The 12,183-nt window shown below is 37.2% G+C and overlaps 1 protein-coding gene across 4 annotated transcripts in view; it reads left to right on the forward strand.

The window, feature by feature from the left end:
* LOC125277427 (CUB and sushi domain-containing protein 1-like) overlaps positions 1–12,183 on the forward strand; it is a 750,178-nt gene that overhangs the window by 659,638 nt on the left and 78,357 nt on the right. For all 4 annotated transcript variants that reach the window (XM_048205771.1, XM_048205772.1, XM_048205773.1 and 1 more), the window contains one exon: positions 4,624–4,728. In XM_048205771.1, the coding sequence (XP_048061728.1) occupies positions 4,624–4,728 (105 nt within the window). The remainder of the gene's footprint in view (positions 1–4,623; positions 4,729–12,183) is intronic.

Here is a 12,183-nt window from a genome sequence, read left to right on the forward strand (position 1 = left end):
CACTGTCTAGCACTCCTCACCTTCCCCAAGCCATATTCTCAAAAGCTAAGAAGCTCTTTAAATGCTAAATCATCTTCACCCAGTCTCCCGAGACACCTGATGCCAGTCTATGATTGAATTTGATGATAAAACGGTAATTTCCCCTCATTTAGATCTCAATGGTCCAAATTATACAAGCCCGGAGTCATTTGCGAGCATTGGTAAGACATGGCAGGGAATCAGGAGCCAGCATCATTAGGCATGGTGTTTGGCTGCCCATTAAAATGCACTCTTCGCTCTCCTGTCGCCTGCGTGATCGCCTTTTATATCCCCCGCACATTCGCCCATCACAATCGGTCGTTTCATTCTTCCTCTAGTCACAAATCCATTAGGATAATACCCTTAATTAAACTGTCAGATATGTTTTGTGTTTCTGTCTCCCTACACTTTTCATCATGCAGGATTAATTGCGGCTCAACAAATACCAATTTAATTACAAGTGCACACATTTTTTTGTGTCTTTAAAAGATATCGCTGTCATTATTTACCTAATTCTGACTGCACATTAGGATTCTAAAGATGAAACATGCTTGAGATCTGACTATAATCACTATTTCTCCAAAAGAGGCTTTTAAATTTATGAAAATCATGGGTAACACTTTAGAATATTGTTCCAACATTAATGAATATCTGCAAAAGAACAACAGGGGAATGCAATATTAACATTTTAGTAACTACTATTAGCTAACATGAAACTCTGATAAACGAATTAGTAAATAATAGCACTCCCAGAGACTTACTATGAAACTATATAATTAATGTAAAACTAATCAATAACTAGTGCATATATTTTAACCACTTGATGAAACATGATTATTATATGTAATATTTAATCATATTTTTGGTTACACTGTTTGGTAACACTTTATTTTACAGTGTCATTGTTACATTTGTTACATGTAGTTACTAATAAGTATAATTTATGCATAATTACATGCAACTAATCCTAAACCAAACCAAACCCTAGCCCTAAACCTATAGTAAGCACATGTAGTTACAGTACTTAATATTACTCATTACTTAATTGTATAATTACAGTATAACAAAGACACCTTAAAATAAAGTGTAACCCACTACTTTAAGGTGTCCTTGTTACAGTGTAATTATATATATATAGCACTGAGTAATATTAATTAACAACATGTGCTTACTATAGGGTTAGGAATAGCGTTTGGTTTAGGGTTATTTATGCATGTGTTTATGCATAATTTACTGTTATTATTGTTGTTGTTATCATTATACTAAGTACATCTAACGTGTTTAACAAGGACACTGTAAAATAGTGTTACATTTTTATAGAAATATTATTGTATAGCTCATATTATCTAGAGTCCACATTTCTGTATATATTTGTCCTGTTATTTTGTCATTATGAACATGTAGTCTCTGTAGTGTTTTAGGATTTGCTCCTCCTGTCACAAATTAATGAGTGCTTCATGTTTCTGCACAATATCTCCCACAGCTTCGGTTCCATACCAATAATGAATAGACATGTGGTTGGACTCCAGTTCAAACGCTGCCCATTCATCATTTACCCCACTAATTTTTGAGTCTGCCATTCGTCTTTTTTGTCCATCTGTGTGGGAGCAACATCAGTGCTCATCTTATAGGGAATCGTGGGCATGTATTTCACAAAGAATCCTCTTCTCAAATCCCCCTAATCTGCGAGGATGCATCTCTCCTTGTCCTATTTGGCAACCAATGTGATATAGTACTTTAAGTGTAACATATTCTGTCTGGCAAAGTCCATTTAAGCTCATCTGAGTCTCGTCTGAGCGTTTTAAGATCTTCTCTAGATTGCCTTGTCCCTAATAGAGATGATAGACTGCTGAATAGCTGGACACTGGATGAGCTCTACGCAGCTGTCAAACTTCATCCTAAAATTATTAGTCAAATCATTCAAGCACAAAGGAGCATTTTTCAGGCTTCGGTCATCAGTCTAATGTACTTGGACTTGGATCGACTGGAATATTAGCAGTCAGATGGGAAGGATGTTTTCAGTGCAAAACATGCCGGGGAACCATTTCCTGGCAACCGCATGACACCATTTTGGACATTTGTGTAAAGATATAAACAAGCCATGGATGAATAAATGCTACAGCTGTGAGTTTGAAAGAAATCTTTCTTCTCCAACTAAACTGTTCTCTAAGAGCATGCCATGGCTATGTGGGTGTATTTAAACATTCATCCAAAGTAGCTATGCGGTGGCGTACTAAGGCACTGAATAGTATAAACAGTATTTGTTGATTCTTTTTACAATCTTGTTTACTCCAGCCTTATTTACTTTTACACAGTATTTGAATTGTACCTTCATTCCCACGGGGAGATAAAAAGAATATGGAATGAATATGGAAAGAATATGGGAAAAAGCAAATAAGCTCAAAGGAGAAAAGAACCTGGAAAGCCTGCAGGAACCAGAGATGTTGGATTCTGATGTGATACTTTGCAGAAATTTTCTTCATTTTATTTTCGTTTGCCACTGCTCTACTTCATTTATTATTATGTTGTTGTGAGATATAGTTGTCCCTCTTTTTACACCATAAATCACATTCTTCAAATGCTTTGAATTAACCATGCAGACTATAATGTTACCACAAGTGAGATGATAACACTTTACAATTTCCATACAGGTTCAATTTGATAAAATTAAAAAATGATTAAAAAAAATTAAAGTTAATCTCAACATTTACTAATACTTAGGGCTGACCGATATATTGCATGCGATTGTCACGCGCATTTCGTCAGTAAAGCCGGTTCCCTGATTACCGCTAAATCGCCATCACCTGCTTTCAAATGGAGCGGCATATAATAGACAGAGCCATAGATCACTGACAAGCCACGCAATATCGTGTTCATATCGCAGATGAATCGCCTTCGATAATGAACGCGATATTGCGTGGCTTGTCAGTGATCTACGGCTCTGTCTATTAAATGCCTCTCCATTTGAAAGCAGGTGATGGCGATTTAGCGGTAATCAGGGAACCGTCTTTACTGACGAAATGCACGTGACAATCGCATGCGATATATCGGTCAGCCCTACTAATACTAGTATCGGAATTATATCAAAACTATATATTAGTATCAAAAGTTGTAACTGTTAACATTTTAGACCTGGGCTAATGTGAGCTAACAATGAACTAAGAAAGACTAACTCGTTGCACAGGAATTCCAGTGTCTAGAAAGTCTTCTGTACAACAGTGGCTTTCAACTGGTTTTCTTCACGACCCAGTTTTTAACAATTTTACTTGGGAAAACAATTGGGACCCAACACAGTATCAGACATGTTTATTGTACAATAGAAGTAACAAAAATGTCCTTATAATCAAACTATTCATTTATTACATTACATTAACTACATTAACATCAATTTTACCATTAACTTCATGAACAATATGCAACATATTTATCATGAAAAAAGATTGATGGATGCTTTCCAAACTGTGTATTAACATTTAACCTGGTGCAACTGTACAAGCATTACTGTATATACGATTTTGCTTTGTTTTTACAAACTGAGGGGTGACTCAGAATTATTTCTGTGGTAATTGATATCTGGCTACATGTCAGTGGAGCACAACTTGTACTGAACCCAGAACATTTCTTTAACACATGTCCGCCCACATTTACTTATCAGTGCCTGTTCAGTATTCTGTGACTTGGCAGGAATTTCTAAATGATACAGTAGCAAAAACAGCCTTTGTATGTTAGGGATAGGGTAGAACAAAATAAATTGCAAAATAAAATGCTATTTTGGTACAAAGAAACATTTGCTAAAATTATAAGTGGCAAAAAAGTATAGCGGTCAAAAATATGAAATTATAGAAAATAACCCCTATTATGTAAAATATTGAAAATATCAAAATTTCACATTTCTGGTCTAAATGTGAACAATTCATTGGTGCACTTCTGTAATTACTTGATCCACCCCTCCAACTGCCTGGACTCTGGTACATAACGCCCATTTTTTATTTACAATCCAACCAATTCCTGAAGGATAAAATCAAGTCCCAACCAACAGACTTACTCTCCGTTTCACTTGGAAATATGTGAAATTATATAAGTTGCACTGCAGCACTGTTTCATGTTGACTTTAAGGATGTTATGTAGTATTCATGACTTTTTTTCCACTTATTAAAGATGTCACGCTCTATAATAGTTCTGTCCATATATGTATAAGCAGAAGGAAAATCCTCTGCTTTGAATCCAGAGTGGCAGTAGCTGTTTTGCTTTTTAGTCGGATGATAAGTGACTCTTTCCTCTGAGCTGTGATGAAAGTTCCCCCATGAGAGCTCGGAAGGATAGCGACACACTTCAATGACTAGCGCCTGTCAAACATTTCCTTTGCCGTCCCTTTTTACTTGACTCCGTTTCATTTGGCTGATGTCCAAAACGGGCGAGTCTTTCACGAGAGCGATACGCCTGCTGTGATTAACAGCTGCTTACCTCCCTTTGCCCTTTTGTTTCTGTGTGCACACTCTCATCATTTAGCTAGTGTGTGAGTGCTGGAATGAGAACACGCTGTCCGTTGGTGTGATAACTCCAGCCCTTTTCCTGCTCAGGCCCCTCTCTGGTGTTATCTTCCAGGTACAACGGCTCCAGCCTTGTTGAACAGCACCTCCAACCAGCTTTACCTGCACTTCCATACAGATATCAGTGTCGTCGCAGCTGGATTTCACCTTGAGTACAAAAGTGAGTATAGAACATGTCACCATGGTGCTTTCATTATCCTGAACCCTCTGCCCTTGGTAACAGTCCAGAGCAAGACTCGCCGCTATATTTCACCGCCAAACACACACATGGCAGGGACACAAACACACACATACACACACATGCACACACACTGAGCCATATTTCTTTCTTCTCTTACTGCTTTGCTGCCAGGTAAAGGCAGAAGACTGCGCACACCAGCTCTCATTATTTGCTCGGCTGCGGCGTTTGTGTTTGTTGATGCCAGCACGAATAAAATTGGAAAACAATGGGGATCCAGTTTAACCTTACATGGTTTATAAAAAAATCTAAAAAAAACCCTATGTTCTAAGTATATTTTCAGTCATATCTTTTTTTTTTTTTTCTTTTTTTTTTTACGTATTATTTATATATTTATTTTTACTGGTGTCATCTACAGTGGCCTTACAATGTATCTGGACAATAGCACTATTTAATTGCAATACGTAGTTTTCAATCGTGCACATTTTGTATATCTTCCTTATTTAAAACACCACAGAAAAACAGGCGAACCTCAACATTACACCAACTGTAACGAAACAGTCGGGATCATTATTATTTACGCCCCCAACATTTGCATATACCAGCCCGTGTTCAAGGCAAAGCCAGTATTAACGCCTGGAGCTGCACAGCCAAATCATCAGAAGTTCTGTAGGTAGGCTATTGTGAAGCAAGCAAGGACAATAGCGAAAATGGCAGGTGGATCCATAATAACTGTTCATGATCCATGATATCATGATATATTTAGTGATATTTGTAAATTGTCTTTCTAAATGTTTCGTTAGCATGTTGCTAATGTACTGTTAAATGTGGTTAAAGTTACCACATTTATGTCTCATCATGTTTCTTACTGTATTCACGGAGACCAGAGCCATGTCGTTATTTTCATTTTTAACCCAAAAACGCTTGTAGTCTGTATAATTCATAAGCGCATCTTCATTCTTATCGAGTCTCTCCAACTGTGTGTAGCTTTATCAAACTCATTCAGAATCAAATGTTAGCAAACATCCACAAAATACATGCCATACTTACGTGATCTGATATGCTGCATCACGAACAGTTTATAAAGATCCATTTTGAGAGTTATATTGTGAACTTCAGTATTGTTTATGCAATGTTTATTGGAGTCACGAGCTTGGGGGCGGGGAGCACGAGGATTTAAATATGAACACTCCCTAAATCAGAGCATTTTTAATGCCACCCCAAAATAGGCAGTTAAAACATGGTATAATAAAAAAAATCTATGGGGTATTTTGAGCTGAAACTGCGTGCTTTACACGTTGAAGAAGGTGAGGTAGCAGCTGCAGCAAGTTATTATTCTTATAACGAGCTAAGCCCTATTCGGATGGTAATTGTTTCTCATGAAAACGTAAGGTGTTTTCAACATTTACAGGGACGAGTCGATTGATTTTATTGCTGTTTGAATTCAGAATGTCAGTGTTTTTCTCTCATCATCATCACCCGTGTAAAAATCCCGAACACCAATGTCGTGTGACTTGTCTCCACTATCTGCCTTTGAAGCACATTCTATCAGTTGCAGTTCTGGTGCCTCCATCCGTACAACTCGACCTCGACACATTCACATCACGTTAACACAGCGGTAGAGTTACTCACGGGACACTGCACTTTTCGCAATCACAAAAGTTCTTTATTTGCATGTGCATTTATAACAATAAAAAAAAAAAAAATTCTTGTGGTACAAGAAACTGTGGCATGGCAATCAGATGAAAGGGGGCCCTTGGTGTTGCTATAGCCCCAGGGCCCAATGTGTTCTTAATCCGGGCCTGCTCATGTACCCACAGAGAATCTCAGCCAGTCCTTCGGGAATTTGCCACTGGCTCTTATGTAGATAGTGTTTAAACATGAGGTATAATTTGTTTTGGGTATATAAACCAAGCAATCTTTGGTCTTATTAATCTATTACATTAAATTAAATCCTGCGCAAACTAGAGCACTGCTTTTGAACGTTTGACTGAACTGTTTGCTTGTTTATTTCCTATTTTACTTCTTCTACTGTTATAATGGCTATTGTTGTTAATTTATATAATTTAAATATTATTGTTCAATAAATAATATTTTATATAAATAACATGCCATATTTTGTGGTATTGAGAAAGAGTCCGTTAGTGATTTCGACTTCAGTGAAAGCCATTAGATGGCGGCCAAGACTGTCTTTATGAGTGAGTCAGTCTCAAAGACTTTTATAATGAAATGGACTGAAACAAGGAAAAAAGTATGTTGTTTTTACTTTAAACAACATCTTACAAAGACGTATCAAACAAAGTTATGTTATGTTTTGTGATTATGAATATAAGATTGACCTGAAGAATATTAGCTAGATGCAGGTAATACACTCGCTCTTGATCACGCTCTCATAATACTCTACACATTACAATGAGTTTCAATGAAGCAACTCAATGTTCCTTTGTTACTAGTTCTAAAGTGATGTGTTAGAATTAGTAACGGAGCCTTTGGCTCAAATGTTTAACTGTAAACTTGAAACTTGAATCCATGGCGGAAGGAAGTAGTTCCTCACAAAAGAGGACAATCCGTTGTCCGAACTGTGTTATAAATGCAATATCACACTCGTAGCCATGCGATATGGCTCTATATCAGCACGGCTGTGATTAACTATGGCCGAATCACAGCTGTGCTGATATAGAGCCATATCCCACAGCTACTCGTATAAGCTATAATCCCCACTAAGATGGCGATATCTGAAATCCTTGTCCTTGTGGGGACATTTTTTGGTCCCTGTGAGGAAAACAGTTTATAAATGTGTTTATATGGAATAGAATACAGTGTGTGTGTGTGTGTGTGTGTGTGTGTGTGTGTGTGTGTGTGTGTGTGTGTGTGTGTGTGTGTGAACCTTTCAGACTGTGACCTTTAGTGTGCTCAAACCAAGCCTCATATAAACCACCATACCAATTCACTTTCTGCATGTCCCATTTGTCCATTACTGAGGGCAGTGTTCCCAGTGGGACAGCCCAATTTATCCATGTTTCTTTCTGTTGTCTGTGAAAGGGCAGTTTAGGGAGCACTGGCTGCAGTAATGTTACACGTGACTAGTCACAAAATAGATTTGATAATCTGAAAGTACTTGGAGTTACAGTTGAACATTTTGGTCTCAAAAAGCTTAAAGGGGTAGTGAAAATTATAATTCTGTCATCATTTACTCACCCTTATGATGTTCCAAACCCATAAGATTTTTGTTCATCTTTGGAACATAAATGAAGATCTTTTTGATGAAATCTGAGAGCTTTCTGTCCCTCCATAGATAACCTATCATCAAAAAGATCTTCATTTGTGCTCTGAAGATGAATGAAAGTCTTACGGGTTTGGAACGACATGAGGGTCAGTAAAGCCAAGTTTACACTACAGGACATTAAACGTCGGCAGAATGCTGTGCTGTTCAGACTACGTGACTTGCTGTGGAGTCTTGAAGTGGTTGTGGTGTTCACACTACGTGACACTACCTAAATGATCTGCAACAGGAGTTTACACACTACACAAGCTGATGACAACTGTCATCCAACGACTTTATTTGAAAATGGATGTTGGGAGGAAATTAGATTAAATTTTGAATTAAATTCAATTAAAATTAAACCATTTCACACATAAGTTTAAAACATTCTGGCTGACCTTCCAGAGTTAATGTTTCCCTTTATTGTTTCCATGACGACGCATCATGTTTGTCAAGTGACACACCGTGGGCAGCCGGCCACACTGTATGACAGATGTATTACTTTTATCTGATATTCCGATTCTCAAATATGTGCAAGTGAGTGTTTTGGCAATTAAAAACCAATGTAATGACCTTGATCTTAATATATAACGTGAATTCATCCATTTATCCTTAAGTACATGTGGCCGGTGAACTGGGAGAACAATAGAGTGAGTGAGCTTACACAATGTGTATCTGATATGAATAAACGTCGGCAAATTATATTTGAATGGATTGTTCTTGCTGCTTCCATAGACATCAATGTATATTTCATTGGCTGTTGCGTCACAACACGTGACACCACAGGATATCGAGTCGGCTGACAGCTCCAGATATTTAGCATGCTAGATATTTGTCTGGTGTCTGCAAGGTGTCAGCGACGTGTCAGCGAGCCTCTTTGATGCGTCGTTCAGTAGATAACACATAAAGATTGGCGAGCTCCAATCACCCGCTGATTTACCCCCGATCACAGCCCGACTTTGTCGGCGAGCTCGTTAACTTGCAAATCGGGCTTAAATCGGGCTTAAAATCCTGTAGTGTAAACTTGGCATAAATGATGCCAGAATGATCTTTTTGGGTGAACTATCCATTTAAATAATAATAATAAAAAGACAGTATGTTGACTGTAAAAAAGCCAAGCTAATTAAACTCCATCAAAAGCAGCATTAAAAACTGTAACTGCTCTGATACAGTGTAAGCAGCCTCAGTAAATACAGTTAATACCTTATCTGCATCTCTCTGGTTAGTAAACAGATAAGTGCAATGTGGAGTTTATGAGTTAGGGCCATTTTGACCCTGGGGTGAGCTCAGATAAGCTTCTCTGTTCTTTTTTTTTTCTGTGACACTCTTTATCACGCATTGCCTTCTTGTGCTCTTTTTTCTTTTACTGTATGTGTTCCAGTGGATTAATCAGGGGCATTTTTTATATATTTCTGCGGAGGAAAAGCTGTCAAGCGTATCTTCCAAAAAATGAATGAGAAAATAACTGTACAGAGATAAAGCAAAAGAAATATGTATTAAGCAATGTGTAAATTAGTCATTTTAAGTAACACTGCCCAACAGTGACTCCAGCAGATGTAAAATCACTCTTTTATCCCTTAAAGGGATAGTTCACCCAAAAATGAAAATTTGTTGTTAATTTACTCACATTCAGGCCATCCAAGATGTATGTGACTTTTTTTCTTCAGTAGAACAGTAAAGAAGATTTTTAGCTGAAACTGGTCCTTGGTGATTCATATATTGGAAGTCAATGGGTGCTGAAAAAAAAAAAAAAAAAAAAAAAAAAAACACATGCAAACGTGGCTTAGACAAAACAAAATTAATACCCATGGCTCTCGACAAAACAATGAGGTCTTAAGAAGCGAAACGATTGGTCTGTGCAGGAAACTGAACATTATTTACAGCATTAATACCTCTAATCCACAGCCTCAGCCTGAGCGCATTCATGACAGTCTGCAGCGTTATTCGTTGCATAATGACGTACATTTTTATTTAATACTGTATATAATTTTCCCAGAAAAAAAAAAAAAAAACATTCATACAAAGTAAAAAGATAAATAGATTATTATAAAAAAAACTTAATCAATATATGTTATTTAGACATAAGCCTAAATGTTACTTAATGTAGGTCAATAAAATTTTTAAAAACTTTTTTTTTTACATTTTGATTTAAACAAAAGCTAATAATAGCTATAATATGAAAGTATAATTTTCAATAGTCTAGATAAGACTAATAACATTTTGTTAGTCAATGTTTAATTTAGTATACTTAATACAAATAAAGACAACTTTGAAAGACCTTAATGTTTATTGTGATGTCTTTTTAAAAAATATGCATGATATTTTCTGTTTTGTGCAATAAATTTTGATTAGACCAATATAAAAAATACACTTTAGATAAATGATAGTCAATTCACTGTTCACTTTTCAGTGTATATAAAATATAATAATTTTATTGTCGATCGTGTAAGGTGAATGCTGTTCCTTATGCCTTGAAACACTAAAAACACCCTGAAACACTAAATGGAAATGCAACACAATTTATTTACTGAATGGAACTAAAAAAAAAAAAAAAAAAAAACTCCAATGCTGAGAGGGACTTTGCCTTTTCATTTCAGACGACCACCACACACCAGTAGGATTAATATATGCTGCAACATTAGCTTTGTTGAAAATATAAGAATCATGTTGACTCTGATGTACTAGAGGGATATGAATAAAGATGAAATGGAGTGAGAAAGAGAGGGTCTTGGCAAACCGCTTCAATTTGCTACATCGCCATCAGCTTTGAGCTGTCATCTTTGGCTCAGCTCTCAGAACATATAAGCCCTTTCCCTGCCCAGTTTTATAGTACATCCTCTGTGAGAACCCACAGCAGGGTCATTTTAGTTAACTAGAATCATATATATATATATATATATATATATATATATATATATATATATATATATATAGGGAGCTTCAGTTGAACAACAGTGAACTGCGGTCAGATAAGATGTTGTCAGGCTATGTGGGTAAAACTCAGAAGAATTAACATGACTGTCCAATCAGGCGTTATAAGGCCGGAACACACCAAGCCGACGCCAACGAACTAGTGGCGATGAAAGCAGACTGCGGGGTTGGTTCACGTCGGCAGCGTCTGTGTCCAAAGTTGGCCTGACACACCAAACCGACGCTAGACACAGCCGACGGCCACGTACAGTAGCACGTCAGTTCTGCGCCTGCGTGAGATGAAATGCCTTTCCGAACCAGCAGGTGGCAGTAGCTGAACAGCCAAATTAGAATGATCAGATGGCCCGACGGGCCGACGAGCTCTGACGCCGATTCAACATTTCGAATCGGGCGGAAAAAGATGACGAGGACCAACTTCAGCCGATGGTGCGGAACACACTGAGAAAACTTAGTCGGCCATCGAACAAAAACTGCCCAACGGCCGACCGTCGGCTTGGTGTGTTCCTGCCTATACTGTGCTCGTGGCGCGCTCTCAAGAATTGCATGCGCAAATGCGCCGGCACGCACTGTATAATTACTTTATTATAGCTTGAATAAAGTACAAAAGAAACTACGAACAATGACCATCATGAAATTACCAAACATGCGATTAAAGCTGCCTCAAAACTGTGCATGCATTTATTTGTTGACATGGTTTTAAATTGTTATCCAATTTGTTGGCCTTAAAACGTCTTAAAAATGCACATATGTACACAAGGGAAATCTAAATTTTCGGGGGAGCATATGCCCCCGTACCCCCCTAGCAAACTACACTTTCTGACCTCGGTAATTATGAAACCCTGCGTACGGCCGGGCTTATTCTATCTAATGAAATATGAGGTAAATGTGCATTTCTCCAAATGCATGCACTTTTGGACTTAAAGTTTGTATGTGTATGCACTGTTATCAAAAATAAATGGGACCAAACGTGATTGAATGTAAAGGTTTGCGTCTCGTTATTCTATTCTATTACTACCGATTGATTTTGCATTTCTATCAGAAATTAAGAATTATTAGTGTCATTGTAGTGGTGCAAATATCTAAGCTATCTAATACTTCAAATCTCAAGGTTAAATCAGAAAAAAATAAAAAAATAAATAAATTGTAAAAATGTTTCTGTAACAGCTGCCAAAAATAGTATGTAGCTCTACTGTGGTTTTTAACAAATTTTCAAAAAAAAAAAAAAAAACTTTCCAAAACACACT

This window comes from Megalobrama amblycephala, linkage group LG10 (assembly GCF_018812025.1).
Source record: "Megalobrama amblycephala isolate DHTTF-2021 linkage group LG10, ASM1881202v1, whole genome shotgun sequence".
In the NCBI taxonomy this organism is placed as follows: Eukaryota; Metazoa; Chordata; class Actinopteri; order Cypriniformes; family Xenocyprididae; genus Megalobrama; species Megalobrama amblycephala.